Source organism: Mesitornis unicolor, unplaced genomic scaffold (genome assembly GCF_000695765.1).
Source record: "Mesitornis unicolor isolate BGI_N332 unplaced genomic scaffold, ASM69576v1 scaffold17882, whole genome shotgun sequence".
In the NCBI taxonomy this organism is placed as follows: domain Eukaryota; kingdom Metazoa; phylum Chordata; class Aves; order Mesitornithiformes; family Mesitornithidae; genus Mesitornis; species Mesitornis unicolor.
The window spans coordinates 2,635-27,684 of NW_010167311.1; the positions used below are offsets into that span (position 1 = coordinate 2,635).

At 38.4% G+C, this 25,050-nt stretch overlaps 1 protein-coding gene across 1 annotated transcript; it reads right to left on the reverse strand.

The window, feature by feature from the left end:
- Positions 1-6,866: 6,866 nt before the first annotated feature.
- LOC104536126 (opsin-5-like) lies at positions 6,867-22,510 on the reverse strand. Its single transcript, XM_010178658.1, has 6 exons — positions 22,357-22,510; positions 16,539-16,658; positions 13,342-13,512; positions 11,687-12,021; positions 7,786-8,030; positions 6,867-6,962 (listed from the first exon to the last, which is right to left on the reverse strand). The coding sequence occupies exons 1-6, from the start codon at positions 22,493-22,495 to the stop codon at positions 6,899-6,901; spliced, it is 1,074 nt and encodes a 357-aa protein (XP_010176960.1). The 5' UTR covers positions 22,496-22,510; the 3' UTR covers positions 6,867-6,898.
- Between the last annotated feature and the right edge of the window lie 2,540 nt (positions 22,511-25,050).

The window sequence follows — 25,050 nt, forward strand, 5'->3', positions numbered from 1 at the left end:
TGATCCCCTAAACAGAGAAGGAGAAAGCTAGCTAATACATGCCTATGATTTCTTGCTCTACAATACTAAGTATTGATCAGCATCAAGACATTAAATGTGAGTACAATTCTACTGCCAACAAACTGAAACAATAAATACAACGCTTACACTAAAAACTACATTTGAAATAATTTCTTAATAGGATGCACCTTCAGTAGTAGGAAAGTCTTTCTATACAATGAATACACCTAAACTTTGAAATGACAATCATGTTTTGGTTATTTTGGGTCAGTATCACTAAAAAAATCTACTGATGTAATTGTAAATTTAAGTCTATTTGAAATATAAATCATAAGAATGAAAATGTAAATCACAAACCACTAACAAATGTTTTTCTAAAGGTAATTTTCTCATGTTATTTCTCTGTGTTTATTTGGTATATTTTAATTACTTTGAGATTCCAGATTTATTATTGTAGTCTCAAAAGCTCAGTAACATAACTGAAAATATTTTATTCCAAGAATTTTTCTATGGCAGAAATTACAGTGTTTTATTTCAGCTTGGACTGCAAGTGTTGCAAAACGATTCCTCTCTGAAAAGCTCATCTAATAACTGAGAAAGCAAAGCTACTTCTTTCATAACAAAGTTTAACTTGGCACCTATACATGCCACTGCATTGCACCAACTTTGGTTTTTGAAACAACTTCATTGGAAGTGGAGTCTCACCATATGAGATGTCTTTTGAAGCAGGTTTCAATGTACACAATCTAGATGTCAGCAAGGTCAGCACTCTGAGCAATAAAAATAGGTCCTAAGTTGAGATACTACCAATGTTTAAATTTGGAAATTTTTCAGAAAATCAGATGTCAGGACTGAAAAAAATGACCATTTGGAAGTATCTCCAGTTGCAAATAATTCCTGCTAGTGGATTAGCCAGTATGTTCTTGAATATCTGATAAATCATGCCCTAACCTCTTCCCAAGCTTGATTGTCCCTCTAGTTCAGAAAGTCTCATCTCAGCTTTTCCTACCTTTGCTTCCAGCTTTGATTTCTCATTCTATCACCTTCTGAGACTGTGAATAATTCCCTTCCTTCATTTACATTATTATTGCCTTAAAACTATTTATAGACTGATATAATTTACTCTCAGACCTTTCCTCTTCTAGGCTACTTAATCCTGTCATTTTTCCCTCTCTTAGCTTTGATTTCTTGTACATGATCACTTTTTTCCTTCCCTGTAATACTTTCCCTTAGTTTCTCTAAGACTTTCCTTAGCTTTGAGGACCAGAACTGCAGGTAGACAGGCAGGTTCTCTGTGCACTGATCAATATAAGATAATGGCTTATGATTCAGGATCAAGAATGTTCAGATGCTTCAGAGGAAGAAATTTGGATGTTGCAAATTGCCTCCATGAATGCAAAACCATGACGTAAAATCCCCTTCTTGAAATGTTTTGCCAGACTGGTATAGAAAGAGTAAGACTTTCACACCAGCCTCTGTGTCACTCATTTTACATACTTAGAGGACCTTCACATCTTTATTTTCATATCTATTTCCTACACATTTCTATTTTCATTAATGTAGGTTGCAATGTAAACATGATTCATCATTTGAAATATGTATTATACCACATGTATATCCATCATCTATGACTAAAAGGTATCTTTGCAACAGTCAGTATTTGGTCAGTGAAATGTTTGCTTGATATTTTACAAAGGTCTTTGTCATTTTACACAAAGATTAAAAGATCTGCTCCCAAAATTCCCTTTAGGTGCTAGGTCCAAAATATAGACAAGTGGTCTACCTTACTGACTTAGGGAACCTACTAAACCTTTGTTATTTATTATTAACATTCATCCAGGTGTTGCAGTTACCTGATTTGATACAGATTTTCTCTCTTAAAATAGAGCTTTAACAAACTAGGTAGCTATTTTCTAGGATTTTCTTCTCTACCCACTTGAGACACAAAACTACAGTCAGTGACTGATAAAAGCTCATTATACACAATAAGTGAAGAATCCTCTAAGTTCAGAAGTAATGAAAGCATGAAATGATGTAACTAAGCCATGTATTTCAAAATATTTTCTTCTGACCTATAGGTCCAAGACTCCCTTCACCAGCTACAAAATGAAACAGAGGCATAACTGAGGAAGTGAACATCATGCTGAGCAATTACAAAAATAGCCCTGTCACTGCATGCACCATGTGCCAAGCAAAGGGGAATACAAGTCATCCCGGAAAGCAAAGCACGTAAATAAGAGAAAAGTCAGTATGGGATGCACAAGGGCTCAAGAACGTATGTAAACGTGGTGGTGATAATAAAAGCCTCTTCCCCTCATTGCAATGTGCTAACCTCAGCAACAGCTCTCCAGAAAAACTAGTTTCAGGTGGATAAATGCCCAGCCCTGAGGCTGGAAAACTACAGAGACTTGTGAAACTTTGGAAGATGCAGATGTGGAGGAAGCCAGCCAACCATCCATCTGTCTTGGGAGACAGAAGGGAGAAAAATGGGTGATGCAGCGAACATTATTTATTAAGAGATTCTTACCCAGGGCAAGACTCATCTGGGAACATACTGAGCTGGGAAATGTAACTAAAAAGATGTCAGAGGAGCTTTCCTGAGGGATGCAGACTGATGTGTCTGAAAGTTCCCTAGTGAGAAGAGGTAGAAATCCAATCATAAAATGAATAATGTAGAATTTCAGAAGAATTTAGTGCCTGGTCAGTTAAAAGCAATTCAGATTTATTTCCATGACCCAGATCACCCTGCACACTGGAAATGGGACATCCTCCAAAAGCCATTGTCCTTACAGAGTCATCCAAGAGAAAAGTTCCACTGAAGAATCCAGTTCAGTAGCATTGTGCCTGTCAATTCATCTATCATACTCTTTTTATATGAAGACACATCAATTTTCTCTCCCTTTGGATGCCACAAATCCAAAAATCTTCTGGCTGCGATCCTGCACTGTAAACCATAAATATCTTTAACAAATCACTTGTTGGGCTGGGATTTTTTAATTATTATTACAGGTGTAGAAATCCATTTTTCTACAGCTGCATTCACCTGCATGGACAAAACTCTCTACTATCTTTCAAATGCTCCCAACCATAACTTTCCTTTTTAGTGCTTTGCTATTTTCAAAGTTTTCTGCCATAAAAGTTTGAATAATTCCCCTATTTCAAGTGTCTCTTCAAGCACTGTAAATCTTGATAGTTCTACATTGTCAAGAGATCTCCACATCTGTAGAAGAAGGTTTATAGACATTCTTCAACTACGACCGAAAATCACCAAATCAGAAGTCTCCAAATTCACATAGTTTCACTGACTATAACCTCGAAACACAGAGTAGTGGCTTAATCTCACTGGGACAATCTTACTGTCCAGGTCAGCTCATTATCTAAATGGAGTCTTAACCTGTGTCAATTATTTCCTTCAAGCCACTGACAGTGAGTTCAGGTAATATTTTGCTTCTTGGCAGCTCAGTCTGAATGTGCACATAGGATATATAACAGCAGATACTCATTCATAGCTATTATTTTTGATGGCACTATTTTCATTGAAAAACATTTGGTTTAATGTTAATACATAAAAGAGGAACCTTCTTAATGTGAAAAGGAGACTGAAATACTGAAAATGCAATAAGGAAGTCTTCCCTCAGAGTCGTATTCCATACTCATTCATCACACTAAGTAGGTTTTACTTTGCTGGTGCTTTGACTAAGCTCATGTCACAAAACAACATAAGTTTGAACCATGCAAAACATTTAGAAGACTTTTTGATCAGAATGTGAGAATTTCACTGGTTTTTAATGACTTTAGACCAAGGTTACACGTCTCAGCTTTATATAATCATCAATTATCAGACTCAACACATGGAGAGGACAAAACTGTCCTGAGCACTAATGGCAAATGATTACCTTTTGAACCATCAGGCTACAGCTTTCAACTAAATTCAAAGTTGACCTTGAAAATTTGAATCCATAATAAGGGCCCTTATTCCTCTACCACTCTGATCCCAAACAAAACACAAACTAATTGTATGACCTGTTCTATACAGGTGGACAGAGAAGGTGTTGCAGTTCTCTTTTATAATTGAATCAGATGAGATCCATGAGCTCTTAGGTTAAGATTCTGCATTTAAATTACAGTAGTGCATGCTTGAATGTTTATGTCTTGCTTGATTCAGGAAAACATCTTTCACTTGAACACGTGCTCAGTATAAACATGTCTCTAACTTCTGCTTAAATTGGAGTCCTAGTCTTTCTTACAGAGCAAGATACTATTCAGTATCATTAAAACTGTCTTCAAACAAGTATAATTATGGAACTGAATAAAAAATAAATATCTTCAAATAAATAATATTAAACATATTTATCATTATCTCAGAAGTTCATATTTATAGTTTACTAAGCCTCTGACCTATTTAGGTAGCACATGTATCTAGTATATTCCCTATAATAGAATCCAAAAATATTTTACAGTCTTTAATATAAAATTCAGCCCTACCATGAGTATGTATCAATTTCTGGGATGACTCAGCAGCAAGTTCAAAGACAGTACATAATTTTAAAAAGTAAAGAGAAAAGCTTCGCCAGTTGGAACTACAGGAAGGGTTCACACTCAAAATGTGAACTGATCTACACTGAAATCTGGCCAGACGAGTGGGTAATTCCTGCAGTCCTACCAGCAGCTTCGCTCCAAGTAGTCTGCATTTATAGGGTCACAGTACATCTGCCTTAAATCAGATCTTAGTTACAATAAACGTCTACAGATAACCAACCAAAGTTCGCCTGGATGAAGAAAGGAATAAAAGCTGCAGAAAAACAGAGAGAAGATTGTTAATGGCTTCATAACCAAGTTTGGAAATATTGTAAAGAATGCCTCCTGCTCTGGATCAATTCTTGGGCACAACTTGCAACTATAGGCAAGAAATAAACTTACCTTATACTGAAAGGTCTACAGAAGCAAAAGAACTCAACTTCTTGGGAAAAAATAGTGCAAAACATTGGATAGATAACATGGCAACTCCTTGTACCTTTGTGAGTTCTCCTACTATTTATTCAAGCTTCTCTTGCTAAAATATTGCAGAGGAGTAAACAATACTTTCTTCTACTCAGTTTAGAAAATTCAACAAAATTTGACTTCTGCTACATTGTCTGAATATAATTTGAGAAAATAGCAACTGTCTGCACTGCAGAATAGGGATGCTGGGACATGCCAATAAGCATCAGATTACTTTAAACCTTTAAGATATAATTGCATAAACCAAGATTAACATCACTACAGATCAGCTACAAAAGAAGCTCAGATCAGTATGGCAGGGAATACATGTTAAACACAATTGTGAAATAACAGTATGATAAAAAGCACCATTAAATGTTAAACAGGAAAACAATTGAAACTCTTTCATAGCTGCTTTCTTTACTTAAAGGAACAATTCAGAAGAAAACTTTAACCTTTGTAATTTTCTTTTTTTTTAATGAGCAGTCAGCGCAAATCAGTGTGGGAGACTCTTTGAAATTAACTCATTTTTTATAGTATCATATTCCTCCCAAAGAAAAGACTTACAAATATAAAAATTATTATTTTAGGTAATAAAAACCTGCTTACACTGGACTGCTAATTTTTGGCCTGTAGTGATGCCTCTACCTTAAAGCAAATCCAAAAAGATAAATAATGGGAATGATTGTGGCTCAGATCAACTCAGATCAGCTATCAATGCAACTATTTTGGCTGCCTTACTCCACAGGTCTTTTCAAGGCACATTGTTTTTCTATTGAGTCTATTAGGAACTTACAAGCTTTGGTTTAGTAGGACTGCCATTTTCCTAAATCGTTCCTAATCCCCATCTTACCCAGGGCTTTGTGTTTAAAAATAGGATACAACTGCACTTGAGAAAGACTTCTCTGTTGCCTATGCTGTAACATTTCTCATTAATGCACTGTTTTTGAGTCTGGTTTCATGCTTAGGATTGAGGAAGGATTTGTCATTTTACATTAAACAGTGATCTCATAAAGAACAGTGAAAAGTCAGATGCAACAATAAGGTGAAAAAAGTCAGCTACCACTCAAGAAGTCAGACCTGTCTGCTTATTGCCATCACATTTCGTTGTCATTTTGGCCAAAGAATGGTGAAAATAATTGCCAAGTATTGTTTTGCTCAGTTTGGCTGATATGGGGCTGACTTCATTTAGGATCTCTTTTTGGTTTACAAAGTCATTCGTGATTCTAACTTGATTCATGAAACCAGCATTTGAGCAAGAGACCCTCCCCTCTCACTTACAACTACTGACCATCTGTGGTGCATGTGTGGCATTTCTGATCTTGCCTTGACTAAAAAAATGTATTTTTGAATATTGAAGGAATGAAGCCAAAGTGGTTTTAAGTTTGTAGCCACATGAGTTGGAGAGATATTCACAAGGCGTAATCAGTGGGCTGATGTTTCTCCAGCGGGTGATTCGGAGCTCTGATAAGTGAAGCTCCGAGTCTGATTTGTCCTCTAAGGAATCCTTTCTCTTACGCTCCAGTTCTCCAGTGACTGCAGTAGGAATGTAGGGAGATTAGTTTTAGCAAACTAAAACTGGCCTTTGTGAATACTTCCCTTGCCGTGAAGGACAATACTGTCCAAATTACTACTTCTACTAGTGCTATAAAAGAAAAAAGTATTGTAAAGACTCTGAAGTGAATAAAAAAAATTATACATATGAATCTTCTCTGTTTCTTCTTTCTCTGAGGACTTAAAATATTTGCTCAGCTCTAATTGCACTATTTTAGTCAGGATGGAAAGAGCTACATTGTACATAGGACTAGGGAGTAAAATTAAGCTGTCATGACGTTTTAATTTATTTTCAGAAAGAGGAACTTGAGACAATGTGACTGTTTGTCATTAGGTTTTCATTTGCTGTAGGTGGAATGAGCCTTCATACTTCCAGTTGGGTTTCGTTCATCGCTGTCGAGTCTCTTTGTGCAGATATGGTATACATCCTATGGGGAGGAGAAAGCACAACAATCATTTTGTTCATATCAAGCTGACAATTAAGTTCCTGATTCTGGGAAGTGATTTTTCAAGATCATTTTCTTCACTGCATAGGTCTAGGAAACCCACTTTTCATTCAGCATGAGGGATTAGGTGAAACCTCCTTCCTCTTTCAGAGTGATAACATGGAGGCTAAAGTCAAATCCAGCCTCCAAAGATTCACTGAATGCTAATTTGGATTTGTTACCCATTTGCTTAAAACTGGAGATGGGCTTTTGATAAACTATAAATTCAGCACCTCAAACACTGACAACATATATAAAATCTGCATGTTCTGCAGATGAGATAAACCTCAGCGTAAGATTACCCTGCTAAGGGTAGCAAAAGATATTGACTCACTCTCTGAAAAATACATCAAAAATGCTGAAAATGGTAAAGAAATAATATGAATGATGAAATGGGCCTTCATGCCTCTAATAAGTACATACTGAGGAACATGTGCTCTAGACCTTTAAAGCAAATTACTCTACCGGAATTCTATGGATTCACAGTCACTTATGAGGACAGGACTGATTCAAAAACTGCTAAAACCAATGGGATATTTTTCCAACTTTATCAGTGGGGTTGCAGCTGGATATAAAAGTAAGAACCATCTCCTTGCTTCTCTCTTCACACCAAGAGTCATTTTATCAATTTCCATGGCAAGAAAGACCCTCCATAGGTCATGGCTGGAAACAAGAAATAAGACTCAAAGAGCTGTGACTCTTGGTAAATGCTATTTTTGGAATATTATGTATTTAAAGATACTCTCCTTCTCAAAGAAGAAATTACCTTGATTTCTTCAAAGATTTCTTCTTCTGCAATGTCTTCAATCCACCTGACCGGCAACAGGCAAACTTACAATCAATGACCTGGTAAATAATTGGGTTGTACATGGCTGCTGACTTTGCGAGCAAAGTCGGTACCACTGAAAACTGAATGGGAACTGAATCCGGCTGTCCAAAGGCTGACCAGACCGAGACCACAGCGTACGGGATCCAGGCGATGAGGAACCCTGCGCAGATCGACATTGCCACCTTGTGAGAGGAAAAGAGAAAAGAGGTTAATCTCACAGAGTTAGACACTGATGGCACAGCACAGAGCTAGGCAGAACACATAGGAACATGTCACGGAGTGGAAAAGAAAAATGGTAACTTGCTTCAGGTAAATTTACGATAAGAACAAGAGCTGTCATGCATTTCTCTTCTCTTTATCTGGTGCTTGTTTTTCTTTCACCTGACACAGAGCAGCTAATGAGTCTGTTACCACAGACCTTTAAAAATGCTATAAGGTCTTGCTCAACATGAGGAAATCAAATGATATCTCAGAAAATAGTAATTCTTTGATATTAAATTTAAACTACTTAAGAAGGAGAGTCCTTTTAAAACATATAGACTCTCCTTTTTGGGATAATATATATATATATATATATATAGTATAGAGCTGTGAAAGTTTTTGAAAATCTTAGCAAGATCTTTGAAATTAATGCCAGTTAAGCTGAAAACATTTCCTACAGGGTTTCTCTTTTATTATTATTTGGGGTTTTGTCTCATTTTTTCTTTTACTTGCTTATTTGAGGAGACTCTTACTTTCATAGTCTCTTCCAACGAAATATTCCTCAGATTATAAAAATCAAAGCCAGTCTCTTTTCTATTGCAGAGTGAAACAAGCATGCACTTGGAAAACAAAACCAAAAAACTATGAAGTGCAAGTCTTCCAGATTCTGCATCCTTTGAAATCAGATTCCAAAGTTCATAAAATCAAAGTCTTTGATGGCATTTACAGGACTAAATTAGGTCATGATGGTGTGATGGAGGGGGGCACCCTGAGTGTCTCTGTGTGTGAGTTTGCTTAGGAGGGTTTATTCCTGTCTGTATCTCCTATAGCTCCTTCTGTATCACTCAGTACCAGTCACTGAGGCAAAAGCAAAGGAAATCAGGAAATGAAGAAAAGAGATTGCAACACCCTGATCTAATGCAGTGCTTCTTACTCTCTAGTAGTCTGTGCTGATGTCCCATGGAGAAGTTATCAAAACCCAGTTGGACCAATAACCTGCCACGAGGATGGTCACTGGTAACAGGAGGAAGAAGAGATAAACTATGTCTATGTTCTGCCTGCACCCAGGAGGAGGTCTATGGCCTATCTTCCACTGGAAAAATGCCAACCATTTGAATCTCTTTCAAGACAAATATGAAAAAAGTGAGCATTAAGTCATTCAATAAAGCATCAGCTGTCAAGTCTCTGGGTATACGCACTCCAGCAGTAAAAAAACGGCTGTATTTACCTGGATAAGCCAGTATTGAAACTATTGGGAATTGAATTGAGTGTGAAAACACTAGTGCAATGTCTAATTTTCTCTCTCCTAACCTATAGCATAGATTTATACTCCATTAGAATCTGAAGATGCTTTAAAAAGCAATTTTTGACCAAACATTTAGGTTGTATTCCTGGTAAATGAGAAGAGGACTTCCTTATAACTTCAGGAAATGTAGCCATGGGAATATTTAGAATATATAATATGGAAAAACTGTTTGCGGTCAAAATTTGAGATTTATATGCTTTACCTGAACCAGCCTGTCTGCATGCAGTCACAGCCTGATACAGCTTCAAATTATATCGTGCAATACTGAAGAACAATACATGCAATACTGAAGAACATATGCCATTATACTGCTGCCCGTGACAGACTATTATTCTGCATCCAAATTGATAGTAGTACATGTGCATTCCTTTGGAATAAAGCAATTAGCAGGCTTACAACAAAAAATCATCAGAGAGTGCAAGTTTTTTGGATATTGCATAACCTTTTGTGGAGTCTTTTTTTCCACATCTTGATAGTAATATTATTTTCAGGGAAACTTCATTCTTTTATGGTTTTTTCTGTTGTCTGCCACTGAAGAAACAGTGCATGTGAGCCAAGGATCTCAAACACAGCCTGGTTGTTTAAAATTGTGCTATGAAGCTAAATGGCTTACAATGGAGACTTATTTTCTGTATTTATATATATCCCAACATTATGTTCTCCACTGTAGCTCTGAGACAGAAGGGACAACTACTACTGCTTCAACTCAGATCACATTACAGTATTACATGACTCCTCCAATATGGCAAAAATAAATCTGCAGCCTCAAATTAAAAGTTTTCCTTCTTCTTCAAAGGAAATGTGCTGAATAACCACAAACTGTACTGTATTGAAGCATCACTTTTCAAAGGCAAGCACAGTTTTACCAGCAGTATTGGCAGCACTGACCATACAAGTAGCAAGCTGAGATTCTCTGATATGTTTAGACATAATGACACTTATTGCTGTATATTATATAACTTTCAGTTCAAATCTTCAAAAATGTAATAAAATTCAATCAGCCAAGCACAGGATGCTGCTTGTCTCCCTCTTGGCATGGCTTACAGAGGCTGGTGAATCTTTTCAGCTAAGGAATCTGGTTTTGTTCCATATCAGTTTGTATTTTGAAAGATTTCTGGCACAATAGCCAGTATCAGCATGGATCATGGCTGTCACCATTGCCAAATAGAAAATAGATTCAATCAGAAAGAGAAAGCAGGATATGGTCTAAGATGGAAAATTAATTTTATCACTTGAGTGCCTTTTTATCAGCAGTTCATGGCTGAACTTATACGATAAATTATTTGCATAAAAACAATTGCAATGTCACAGGAGTGACTTTGGTTTATATCTTCATTAGCAGAGGAATGTAAGCTGCCTGAAAATTTTATTTCCCTGTTGCAATAATCTGCTTTTTATCTGGTTTTTTTTTCTGTTATAATTCCTGGGAACCTCAAATGCCTTAAAATAATTCTTCACAACTGCTTCTGAAAGCAACGGGAGTTTCATGATGGGGAACACGGCCATGGGGAGATGATGTGACTCGTGTAAGGTCACGCAGGAAGGCTGTGGCAGAGCTTCAGACTGAATCACGAGCTCAGAGACTTGAATGCCCTCATCACAAATGTTTCAACTCCTGTCTTTTCCCATATGTATCAGGATGCTCTGCCTCACTGGGGGAAAAGACTTGACACCTGCCTCCCTCTGGGTGCTCTCCAGTGAAAGAAATCTACCAGATATGTTAGAAGGTCACACTGTGCATAAGTGTTGGAAAACACTCTGGGCCTGTTGGGCCCAGACAGAGAGAAAAATAAAAGACTGCTATAAAGAAACAGTGTTCTTATGAAAATAGAGCTAGAAGGCTCACTGGGCAAGGTGTGTTTGATCATTTTCCCCCTTGAGCAGGGACACTCCTCAAATGGTTACTCCTTGGAGGCTGAGAGAAAGGGAACTATCCACAGTCATCAGACAGGGTAACATCAATCCCTACTTAACTAATAAGCTAGCTTTAAAATACTACTTTTCTTATTGTTCTAGATCTAGTAAATGCAAATTAGTAAGTAGTTGTTATAGCACTTACATTGTGTGGTATATTCCGATTTATGTGCTTTAGCCCAATCACATTATTATCACTTATAATAATATTTTGCTTCGTTTCTACATACAGCCTAATCTGCCATCCCTAAACACGTACAGGATAGCATCTTGAGAGTAACAGAGGAGAAAGCTAAAAGAATAAACCACTTTCAGAGCATTATACTATTTCTCAGCATAGGAGAGCATAAGGTTGAAGTTCTCCAACCCTGCTTTTACAGACCGACAACGCAAACTGAGTTAAATCTTACTACCTACCTTGGTCAGCTTCATTTCAAGGATGTGGCTGTTCTGAATCCTGGTATCGTAGTGAGCGACCTCTTTGGTGGATGACTTGACTTTTAAAATTATTTTGACGTAGGAAAACACAATCACTGCCGTTGGGAACAGGAGGCAAAAGAAAAGAATACTCAGAACAAAAGCCTGTCCAGCCACCGAAGCCTGCGCCAGCCACCAGTCCAGGGTGCAGGAGGTCCCGAAAGGCTCAGGGGCATAGCTGCCCACACCAGCAAAAGGTACTGTAGCCCAGAACATAGCATAGGCCCAGATTATCGCCAGACAGATAAATGCATGATGTCTCTTAAGCCATGTACCTGGAAAATAATTCAAGAGTTACATGCTCAGGTCCATTTGCATTTGGCACAATTTGTCATTCCACACAATAACTTCTGGTTCATCCCTCCTCCTTACAGGTTATGATAATGACTCCTGAGGCAGCAACCGCAGCTCATATTGTGTCTCATGAAGAGAAATACACACTTACAAGAACTTAATTTAGAAATCTACTTTAGGCTGTGGTGGTTTACAACCTAGAAAAGTCCATACAAAAGCAAGCCAAACATCTAGCTCAGCAACAGTAATGGAAATCGTGTCTAGTAATTTTGAAAATTGCTCTGTGGTCTGTAAAGGTGTGCTCAGATGAGATGGAGGTTCAATCCACAGGAAGGATTAAGCGAGTTCATTGCTTGGTGTGAAGGCTCATCAGCTGCTGCGGTATGAAGTAGCTTAGGTTATTTCCTGTTCCTCCTCTCACATATTAACTGGCTGAAGTTTGATCTCAAGACACTTAATGTATACCTTTAACCCAAGTGACTGAAAGATAAGGTTTTATAGAAGAAAAAAACATACTCAAGATTGCTGTATTAACACTGGAACAGGCTTCCCAAGGAGTTGGTTGAACCACCATCCCTGAAGGTGTTCAAAAGACGCATTGACGCAGTACTAAGGGATATGGTTTAGCTCCAGATTTGGTAGAGTTAGGTTATGTTTGGACTTGATGATCTTAAAAGTTTTTTTCCAATCAAACAATTCTATGATGCTATATGGTGATAATACCTTTCATTGCTAAATTAATTTCATTCTCTCAGGTTCCATCTCCATATCAGAGAGACAATATCACACATATTATCACCTATTGCACATCCTTTGAAGTTTTAAATAACTTACCAAATATCTTAAAGGAAGTTAGGCATCTTATAAGGAATACTTTTGTGTGTTGGGCTATAAGACCTTGCAAGAATCACAGACTCACAGAATGGTCTGGGTTGGAAGGGACCCTAAAGATCATTCAGTCTAAGGCAGGGACACCTCCCACCTGACCAGGTTGCTCAAAGCCCTGTTCAATCTCTTAATGTCAATAGACTTCAACAGACACAAAGTGATCTATCTGTGAGCGATCACTAAAACTCATGGCTTAAGCAGACAGCTGAGAGAAAGCAGTGGAGGTGTTAGGTTCAGCAATCCAAATTTACCTGGTATTTCTTGGGTCATACAAATATGCTCCCCTTATGTGTAATATTCCCCTCTATATTTAACAAAAGCATTTTGGAGAGTTTAATTACAATTTCAGTCTTGGAAACTATACCACTTAATTTGGTTTTCCTATAGTCACTTAATATAGTTTTATTTCTTACCATAAGACAAGTGACAAATTTTTAGGTATCTATCCAGGCTGACAGCTGTCATAGTAATAAGGCTCCCACAGCCAAAGAAGAAGCCAGCCCATCCGTACCAGCGACAGCCGATCCATCCAAACATCCAGCGATGAGAAAAGAAGGAAATGATACTAAAGGGTTTTCCTACAACTTCAAAAGGAGAACAGAACATCAGTTGATTGATAAAATCTATCACTGGTAAAACTACACCTTTTCAGAAGAGCAAACCCTTCCCTTCACCTGAAGTTAATACTTGTAAAAATGCTTTGCATACTGTGTTAAAGTGTCAGGTGAGAAAGGAAGATGATGCTATGGTTGCAGCATGGATCTGAACTACAGATGTGTTTTCAGCTCCTGTCAATACCGTGTGCTTCCTTGGTTGCTCTCAGCAAGTCACCTTATCACAGATATTAAAAAGTTTTAAGCATCCCCAAGCAGAAAGGAAATACCCAACTGTTTTGTAGAATCAGTTCTAGTGGCACCTTAGCTCATTGCTCCATTTGTAAAAGTGGGTGGTATATTATGGAAGAAGCAACGTTAGGTCATATGTTGTTCCGTTCTCACCTCAAAGCAGATTAATATTATTCATATTCTTTGTAAATATAACAAAAATGAGACCGTTTTGAAATTGTAATTTTCTGGTTGGAAATCTCCACTTCCTGATTTTTTATTTTAATGTCAAACTGAACAAACAAAAAAATCAACTTTAATAGAACAGAAAACTCAACAATTTGCAACCTATAAACATGAGCATGTTTTCCAAGACCTTCATTTCTGCTTACCAGACTGACCTGAAATGCTCCAAGGACTGAACAGTTCAACTGCAACATTCAAACAACATTAAATATTTAATTCTGCCTTCCTATGACCGTATTCCTTCCTGCGCAGGAGTTGCCAGAGCACCTCAAGGAGTTGAAAGCATCTGAGCTGCCCTGGGCCAGTTTCCCTGGCTGATCCACACTGTCTATAATGTCATGGCAGCTCAGTGAATTCGTTCCTAAAGAAGGCAAAAATGGTCTTGCCAGCTGTAATTCCCACAAGGTAACCTATGCATAGAAGTTAAGACAGAAGTCTCCATTTTGTTGAAATGATCCATAGAAAAATATTTTGGATTGTTCCCAAAAACATTCAGTTTCAGATCAAACTGATGCAAAACTAAGCATTCCATTTTCTTTCTCAATAGAAAATTAAAACATTTTTACCAAAACAAAATCTTGCAGAAAATGGCCTTTGCTCTCTTTTCTATGCCAAAAGCATCACAATAGAAAAATGCTTCAAAATTAGATTTCTTTTTAAACAAAGTATTTTGAGATTCTTTTCCTTCAGCTTAAGCCTGTAAGGAAAATTCTGCCTGAGCCTGAAGGTTGTGCTTATGTCAATATATTATGTGCTTTTCTCTAGGCGGAATAAATGCGCTTTAATTTTTAAAGCAAAAGCTGACCCCAGTGATCAACATTTCACGAAAAACAGAAAAAATAGCAAGGTCTAGGATATGTGCTAAGAGTCAGCAACTTTACTCATGTAAATAATTGCCAGCTTTAAAAGCCAAAACATTTATTTGCACAAAATTAATTTTTCTTCAGCGGCACAGGACTGGGAGCATGGTATCAGTGCAAAATGAGCCTGATGCAGTTTTGAACAAGTAGCTGGTGCCACCCTGTGGAAATCTGCAGGAAGCAAGGCCATGGCAGAACTCGTTTCTTCAACAAGGTGCCAAGTGCATGAAAATATGAAGATTTTGAAAAAAGTCCAAATGTCCCATCTTCACTCTGTCCAGCAGACAGAACACACCACATTTCTCAACGTCTTCCATTAACAAAAAAAAAATTAATAAAATAAATAAAAGTTAAGAGATGGGATAAAAATGCATGCTTGTCTGTGCCAATCACAACTATTTTTAATTACACAATTTAAATGCACAGATAGATTGAGAACCCATGGAAGACAAGGTGACCAAGTGGTCTCTTGGTGATAGACCTCAACAGAGAAGCTAGCAGCCTTCATGCTATGAGGGCTCCCAAACAAGCTGTCGTTTGTATGGTTGGGACATATGGTTTATATGTTTAGGGGATATCTCTTTACATTCCAAATACATAGCAACAGAAATTATCCTGAAACACACTGTCTCACTGGACCGACTCTCATTGGAGTAAGATATGAGCCTTACAAAATTACAGACACAAAAGAGATGGGAGCATCACAGAAGACAGATATTTATACACCTCTCTTCTGCTGAATTCATAAGTATATCCTTCAGACAACCATGTTTACTGATCACCAAGAGGCATCAAAATTACTGGGAGTTGAGGGAGTGAGCAGCTCCTTGGCCGTGTTCAGTGACAGTACAATGAGCTTCGGTCTTGGGAGGCTGGGAGCCATCATTTCATGTTGTTCAGTGTTATTTTAGGCATTCGAGTGAGGGCAAAGTTATCATTTTCTAAAGGATGTCCAGTCCTCCCCCTGCATGTAGCCATAAGCATAAGAATAATACTCATGTCACAAGCCAAAGGAATGATCTCCAAAGGCTTTCGGCTCTGCAACTTCATGGAAACCTTCCCAAAGCTCCTTCCTCTCATGCCAGGATATTCAGGCTGTGGGATTGAAATGAAAATCCTTCCACTTGTCTGATGTTGCTTTTACACTATAAATTTACACAAATGCTCATTTTTCTAACCCAGTGATAAGAAAGGGCAGTCAGTAGAGAGAAAATTGTTAACCTTGATAAGCTGATGGCCACTGGCATTTTCTAGTTCTTTCTCCTCATGCCCTTCCCCATTCATATTTAGCTAAATATGTATTTCTGGGCTACCTGGATTCCTCCTGTTGCACATTACAGCAAGAAAATATTATTTTCTTCAAATGTAATACCGAGCCATTTTATGGTTATTGTGCCAGGATGCACATGAGAGCTGTCTTTGAAGGTCTGCCCAGTACTGGGGTGAACAGGAGTTTTGCCCGATTTATAAATCCAACACTATTTTTCACCTCTGTACTTTTCATTTCTTTCCATCAAGTTGTTGAGGAATGTTGGTTTATATCCTTCATTCTTATTTATATGCAAATAATAAAGCAAAAGGCACTTTGGGCTCACCATGACTTCCAGAGGACTGTCTCTTGCTGTTGCCAGAAAACATGGTGAGTTAGTAAAAATGAGTGGAAATAAGACATGAAATTACCTGAAATGCCCAGATCACACACTGCTAAATTAACAGTCATTATCTCAGCAGGTCTCAACTTCTTTTTTCGCTTTGAGGACATAAAGATAACATATCCATTTCCCAGAGTTGAAAGAATCCCTATAAAAATAATAATAATAAAAAAGGAAAACAGTCAAATTATCCACAAAATCAGCAATATCCCATCTTCCTTGTGAAATTCTCTGATATTTTCAGCCTGATCTTGTGGTTCCAAGGCTAGACATTTTACTATGTAATCATCTCCCTCTCACAACAAATGTTATTTTCCCCTCTACAGCGGGGCATTGCCTTCACCACCTGAGCCCACACAACTATCAACTGAATGCACATAATAGAAATCCCATAATTCCTGTTCCTATCAGCCCCATTTGTCTCACATTTATGCAAAAACAAGAATGAAATTCAGCTCTCCGTAATCACAAGGACTCCAATCTCTGACCAACAAAATTTTTATTAAGTAATATAATCAGAGATTGAGGAATAAATTTCTAAAATAATGTAAATTCAGATTATTAACATCACGTCTTAAATTTTACAATGAAAACTGATTTCTGTCATAAGAAAGAAAAATGACAAAATGTATCTCATTTTAACTTCCAGCTGGAATCAGTGCATGAGGTTGGACCCTGTTCATGTTGGCTGACATCTTTTTGGCCATGTCAGCACCCACGGACCTATAGAAGCCAACACTGACAGTGGTTAATTAACCATGGAGCTAATCAGAGTGGTTCCAAAAATCACAGGGTTTCCAGTTCCCTTAAAGAAAACTGTTTCTTCAACAACCCATGTTTGAAAGATTTTGAGCCCAGAGTGAGTGTTTTGCAGTGGAAATGCAGGACAGCACACAGCATCCCTTTCAGGAAGCAAGAGTCACTCCCAGAGGTGAACACACTGAAGGCAATGGAGGCCTCACACTGAAGCAAAGGAGATAAGGAGGAAGACACAGAAGGAAAAAGGGAGAGCAAAGACACCTCAAGCTCCTGCACCGCTGTTGCCTCACCAGAGGCCTAATGGCAATGAGGGAGATGTTAGAGTGAAGTTCAGCCTGGGAAAGGAGGAGGAAAGGTCTTTTCCTTAAGCATTTTATGTTTGCCATCTTTGTTTCTCACTACCCAAATCAGTAATTAAATATTAAGTTAAAATCCCCACAATGAACTGTTTTGCCCACGACAGTAACTGGTGATTGATCTCCCCATCTTTACCTCCACCCACTGCTTTTACTCTTCTTATTTCCTCCTCGTCCCACTGCCTGGGCTGTAAGCAAGTGGCTGCCTTGGGTGCTCGGCTACGGGCCAAGGCCAACCTTCCATGGTACTATTAAAAAGTCATAAATAACCCAACTCCTCTCTGCTGATGAGGCAGCAAAGTCGCTCTTTGTGATGCCTTCCCACACATGGCTTTAGTGGTGCAAACTCAGCCACACTCCATGTTTCAAAAAGACCCCAGAAACCCCTCAGCTACCCAGCAACACTGAGTGTTGTAATATATTGTGCCTTTGAATACCACACAATTTTCATCAGAGTCTTCTGGGAGGTCAGACCTCAGGAATTAAAGCTTATGAACTAATTGGGTATTTAGTTATTTCCCCTAGCCCATCAATGGAACGATCCCCTCGCAAGGGTGCCGTATCTCCACAAGACCAAGAAACCCAACCTGGAAACATCCATGAGGCAGAGAGAAAAATGGTTCCCAGGGGCTAAAACCAGACTGTTTCTCAAGAAATATGAGCAGTTGTGGAAACAAAAGTTTACCAAACTCAGGAGAAAAGTACTTTGATTTTGAATTTCTCAGTAATAAATGCAACACTCATCTACTTCAAAAGACTTCTTATTTTTATACTGACAGTATCATTTTCTATAGCATTTTTAAAAAATAAACAGTACAGAAGCTGACTTATCATTGATTCTTAGGTTTTCTCATTGGATTTGATTTATACTTGGCTCTGAAAATTTAAAGAACATCTTATTCTTATGGCTCTGAAAATTTAATCTGAGTTATAAGTAGATACAGTTATTCATATGAATTACTTTCTTTCTTGCAGCTGAATGAATGAATCTCAGTGTTTCCGAGCATTTCTCATATATCTTAATCCTTTTGTCTTTCAGTGCCATTTTCTCTCTAGTGATATTTAGGATATCTAGAGTGCCAGCACCCAGTCTGAAAACACCTGACACGAAAGTTGCCTTTTGTCTATACTAACATCTAACAGTGGCTTAACTGAATTATTTTTTAACTTCTTGGTGATAGAAACTCTATGATCTCCTTAAATGAGCCATTTAATGCATCATTTTTTTCTGCTATTAAAAAGATTTTCCTAACAGCCAGCTGGCTGAGCTCAAGATTGGAAACAGGGGAAAAAACACTCTTCACATATAAAATAAAGGCTTTTTTTCTGAAAGCAGCGAGTTCAGGACACAAGTGTCCATGGCACCGTAACACTATTACATATAGACAAAGAGCCAAGGATGCGATAACTAAAAAAATGACACCTACAGACAAAGAGCCAGACACAGAAATGCAACCTGCAGCGAAAGGTGGAAGTGTGTAAAAGTAGTGATCTGAACAAATACAACTGCTTTTCTCCAATCTGACAGCAGTGCTTAACCATCACAGGGGGGGGAAAAAAAGAAATAGATAGTTCAGGATTTTGTTTTCAATTAAGCTGTTTCGTAACATGCAGAGGAAGCGTGCAACAACAGTTTGCAAATCAACAGTCACTTGCCACCGGCTTTCAAAGGGGCTGGCAGCCAGCAGGTCTCTGCTCAGTATTTAGCACCCTCCCCAGCCATACAGTGAATCAATCAAGTCAGAGATGAAAAAGCTAGCGGGGGAAGTGGTAAAGTAAAAAGAATTGGATTCTTATAATCACCTGGACTGTTTCATTGGTTTTTTCCAGACAATTAAAAAAAAGAGTGGAAAGTAACAGTTAGTTCGAAAGATCACACATTTGCACAGAATTTGTCACAGATTGAGCAAGACCTCTGATTTTCTTCAAAGACCAAATAAATATATGCTTCTATTTCCAAACTGCAGTAATTTATCTGCATAATGAGACTGTTCTTAAAAGCTCTGCTGAGTTTCCTGATAGGAGCCCAGACTTGTTCACTCCCTGTGCATCTTCTTCCTCTTTTTGAAATAAATTTTAAGCTCAGTTGCACCCTACATAAGAAGCACAAGAAGATGCCCAATAGCAATCCCTACCTCCCAGCTTTCCACCTCTTGTGAACCACAAGTTATAAAAAAAAACAACCATAGACATACCCTTGCTGGATACAGGATCTGAATGCTCCAGCTCAGTTTTCCATCTTCTGCAGATTACACAGTTTATAAAGTAAATATACAAACCTGCAGAGCTGCTCCAAGACACAACTGTGCCCAAGAGCTGTTTGAGCACATGGATTTTTGCTTACTGTTTGGGATACCTGGGAGTTGTGATTGACTATAAAGCAAATTTACAGTCTTGGCAAGCCTGTTGTGTGGAATTCGATGTCAGTGAATAATTTCACTGGGCTAGACTTCATTCTCCACCACTTTAAGATTCACTATCTATCACCAAAAATCTCTGTACTGCAGTGCTTCATGTCCCAACAGAAATGGGAATGCTTTGAACCGTCAGAAGTCAGCTTAGTGGAAAAGAAAATTTAGAATTATTTTTGTTTGCAGAATAAGATATATCTGGGAGCAACAAAGATTAATTTCCTCCTAAGTTCTCATATTTTTTCCAAGCCCAAGATACTATTAAAATGTTGCTATTCACCTCAACATGTATGGGTAGTAAAACACAGATCTGCACATTGACAGGAGCTAATGGTGGCATCCCCAAATTAAACCCATCTCGTAAGGTGCAACTCACTTGAGAAGCATCAGCTGAAGCAAAGTCCTGTTTTTTAATAAGAGAAATGTGTTTAAAGACTACTTTAGTCCACCTATTCATAGGCACAGAAGACGACCTGATACTGCTCCTTTCACCAGTTTTGTTTAATTCCCTCTGTTAGTGGCTGAGATGTAATTCTGCTGTAGTGGTAAAAAGCACAACGCTCTCCTTCACACAAACCCCTATAAAAGTGGAGGTTTCTGTAATTCTCTTGGCCTCTGGGAAATTAATATCCTTTACTGTATTACACACAGTGTCTAAAACGCTGCTGTGCTGGTCTAGAAACCACACTCCTCACACCGCTCATGTGAGTCTGTGCCTGCATGGTTAGCTTTGGTTTTTTACTGGAAATTCATTCTTTCTGCTCCTTGTCTTAATTTGATTTTATCTGTGTTTTTCAAGATGCTTTACACCTGGCAGGGATAATTCTTTGGAACTGGATAAATCTACTCTAAATACAGCCAATATAAGAAGGCAACACAATACACATCAGAAGGATTCATTTCAGCTGCTCAGACATATTTCCTGGGATTAGAGCTAAATTCGCTTAACCGAGTGAAAAAAAGACCCGAGGGGGGTTGTTTTGGACAGTTCAGTGAAGATATCTGTCTGCATAGCAGCAGAAAAATAATTAAATATATATACATAAAAAGTTAGGATACACACAAAATGGTGCATGAGAACAGCACAGAGATGCACCTTCACCTGCTGTCTCTGCTGCTCTGAATTCCTTTTTCCATAAAGATGTAAGTAGAAGACAAATGAGAACTGAGCATTATTCAAGCTTTTGTGAGCCCTTCGCTGCTCAATATCAGATTGCTTAGATCTACTGGGGGACAGGCAGTAAGAGGGAATGGGAAGGAGGGATGGAATATAGTGCATGAGAAACGTGAAGGCAGGGCTGAAGGACCTTTGTATTTTGTGCAGAACTGATAGAACAAAAGAATTAATTCAAATCAAAATAAGTGTCGGGAAATTCACTATATACCCTATGTTCAGCCTGATGACACCCAGAGCCCATTTTGGTGTAGCACATTACATGACCTTAGCTCAGCTTTACTGAGAAAATATCTGCTGAGCTGTGAGAAACTGCATAAACTGAAGACATATGACAGAAGGAAACCCAAACCATAGAAAGAAGGAGAAGTGCTGAGGCAGCAGTTAGGAGCTCAAGTACTTGAGAACAAAAATATTGACACAAAAAAGATATAACCTTGCCCCCATCCCCAAAGCAAAGATGGTAAATCACCAAGAACAAGGACCAGTTTATTCCTAGAAGATGGAGACCGGTATTTCCCTCATAGTTCCTTGACATGGAAATACTTAATGTAGAAACCAGTCCCAACTATCATCTATGTGCACTAACCAATAAATAATTGCATTTATTCTGCTTGCAAAGTCACTTTGCACACAGTAAAAGACTCCAAAACATAAGGGAGGGGAAGGTGTTAGGCAGAAAATACTGTTCAATACAGTATGTAACAGAGGGCAGCTGATGCTGAGAGCTGAGCGAGCCTCAAATAAGCACATCTGAGGATGTTCCCTTTGCTACATAGGCACATGAGAGAGGTTTTGAAAACAGACCATAAAACCCACATGGGCTAAGGGCAAAAGCCAGTTCTGGTTGGGAACAATTAAACTGGAAGAAAGAACAAAATTGAGCATTTCTTCACTTTTTGCTGGGAAGTCTACTGCTAGCCACTTTTGGCTACCTGGAGGAGCATTGTCTGTTGGCACAGACTGCTGACACAGTTGACAACATATTTCTAACGCATTCTCTCCTCTCCCTCTTATATTTTAATTTCTATTATGAAGAAATACGAGATTACACATCCAACACATAGCAGTTTCTGCCTTATAAGTGGGTGCCTGCAAGATGCCTTGACAGAGTCTTATTTCAAAGATTAATTAGAAAATCATTACCGATTACAGTCAAATAAAACCCAGCTATAATGTCTGCTTCTCTAGAAAGCTTTGATGCAAAGGGGTCTTCCTTCTGGAGATAGTGAGGGAGATAACCTTCCTTGGAGGATGTGTTGTGATCTGGTGCCATCTCATTCATGTCCACTTCAGCGTCTGTAAAACAAAAGAACAGAGTTAGCAATAGATCACGTCTACCACCAGAAAATGTAAACTGCCCTGGTTTTGCTGGGATTTAATGATAGAATTCCTTTTTAATGTCTGAGCAGAGCTGGATTTCTGAAAATACTGCAGTGTTCACTTTAGGTTATCAACACAAATTGACATTGTACCCATGGCCATGGTTGTTTTCTTTATAATAGATGAAAAGTCTTTTATCATAGAATAAGAGAATTGTTTGGGTTGGAAGGGACCTTAAAGCTCATCCAGTGGCACCCCTGCCATGGGCAGGGACACCAGCCCCATCCAACCTGGCCCTGGGCACTGCCAGGAACGGGACATCCACAGCTTCCCTGGGCAACCTGTGTCAGTGTCTCATCACCTTCACAGTAAAGGATTTCTTCCTAATATCCAGTCTAAATCTACCCTCTTCCAGTTAAGCTTTTGTTTTTCAATCTGTACCTAAACATTTGCTTATAGTTTCATTTGGTTTTTTTGTTTTGAGTTTTTTTTCTGTACAAGAGAAAGGGAGGAGAGCAAAAGCCCAGGATTTTCTCTGCGACAGGTGACCCAGGACAGATGATCTGGGTGTGAACCAAGCTGACTAACAAAAAGGTATTCTATTCCATAAATGTCACGCGCACTATAAATTGGGGAGTTTGCAGGGGATGACCCTTCTTTGGCCCCTTCTATCCTTTGGCCCCTTCAATCCTTCCTTTCTCCTTCTTGATGATGGCCCATCTCAGTTCCTGAGGCTTACCTCTCTCTTGTCTTGTTTTCGTTGATGTATGGCCAGTGGCTGCTGTTTGTGAGCTAAGTATAACTTTGATTGCTTTATTATTGTTGTTCCTATTCTTGTTGGAGTTAATTAGTATTACTGTTATTTCAGTTCAGTTTATTTTAATTATTAAATAGTCTTCATATCAACTGAAGAATTCTTTTACTCTCTTGATTCTCTTCCCCATCCCACCAGTGAGAGACGGGGAATGGAACTAGAGAACTGGGTGGTGCTTAGCTGCTTGCCAGGTTAAACCACAATGCAAAGATATTTTTATTCACACAGAAGATGCATCCTCCTGTCTTCATTTCTTCTCTGCCACCTCCCAGGGCATTTCAGGATCCAACTCAAAATTGTATAAAGCATCCTGCCGTGATTTATTTCTTGACTTTATCCAAGAATGTCACTATTCATACGGCACCCATCACAGTGATCCATCTGAGCAGCATCTAGGTATCAATGTGTTGTGGCATTTAAGCCAGGGCATCTGAAGTGCCTTCCCTGAATAGCTTAAGGAGCTTCGTGTTTCCAGCTGGGTGTAAGAGTGACCCAAGACCGAGAATATGGAAAGAGCAAGCAGGGCAATTGTTTGTGTCTGAATAGCTTCATCGCTTGATGTGTTTAATGCCTACTGAACTTGTTGTCTTTACCTATACACACTGTTCTTGTAATCCCAAGAAACTGAGAATTATCAGTAAGACAGTCCAAGCAATTTATCCATGTCCTGGGGGGCACTGTGTCTACAGATGGTAGCTCTGCAAATTTTACACTTAAGTGAAAAGGTACATCTAAAAATTCTCCTTTGAGTTATTTAGGTAGTGGGTTCTAATGTAAATAACTTTACATGGTTATATTTATAAACAGTAATTGGCTATTACTGTTATGGAGAACCAGCAAGAGTATTAAATAATAGAGTCATGTAAGCAAGCTTGTTGAGCTTTCTTTCTGTTTCCTTTTATGTAAAAATGGGCTATTGAGCTCAAATGTGCTAAGATCAATAAAGTGAACCCTGATATAGGAACACTGGAAGCTGGCAGATAGCCATGGTGGTTACACTGCCAAGACAACCAAAGAAGTGAGGAACTCTTTTGAAGTCACTCAGTCAAGCGCTGTTTAGGACATCCAGTCATCCCAGTTCTCACCAGGTGGGGCAGAAGTGGTATGCAAGAACTTAGCTCTTAACTCTCAGGGCTTCCATACATTTTACTGTGAGACCTAGGACAAGTAGTGAAGCTCTAAATTTTGTCCCTCAAAAGTCCAAAATTGCAGGGTGACTAAACAAGGAGAAAAAATGTTCATGACTGGCAAATTAAGAATAAGTTTCAGATATAAGATAAAATCCAACTTTGCTCGATTTACACAAGAATTGTTATGGTGACCTATAATGCAAGATTTTAATAACAGATTATGGTTTGAAAAGATTTTCATCATCCTGATTAGGCAGAAATTAATTGTGTCCCCCAAATGAAGCTCTATTCAAGAATCAAATCTCACTTTTAGAGTATAAAAACCAGAAAGGGATGCAATTACCAAAGCAGAATAATAACTCCTCTTATAATTCCAAGTCAAGAAAAGCCATAATACTGATCAGCATCTAGTGCCTAAATGTTGGGTGCAAAAATACAGAGAGGGATAACTTTTAAACTATTAGGTAAAGCCTAGCAAATGTAGGGAATGTGCATTTTCCCAAATGAATTATTTCAGGAACCAAGATCTGAACTACTAACTCTACTGGTTTTAGTACTAAATGTATAGTAATG

Bases quoted from the DNA above. Each gene is read 5' to 3' on its own strand.
- LOC104536126 (XM_010178658.1), bottom strand. From the start codon at position 22,495: ATGAATGAGATGGCACCAGATCACAACACATCCTCCAAGGAAGGTTAT. The intron at 16,659-22,356 runs GTAATGATTTTC...TTATTTTTATAG, and splicing joins GTTTTATTTGACTGTAATCG to GGATTCTTTCAACTCTGGGA. The intron at 12,022-13,341 runs GTAAGAAATAAA...ATTATTTTCCAG, and splicing joins AATTTGTCACTTGTCTTATG to GTACATGGCTTAAGAGACAT.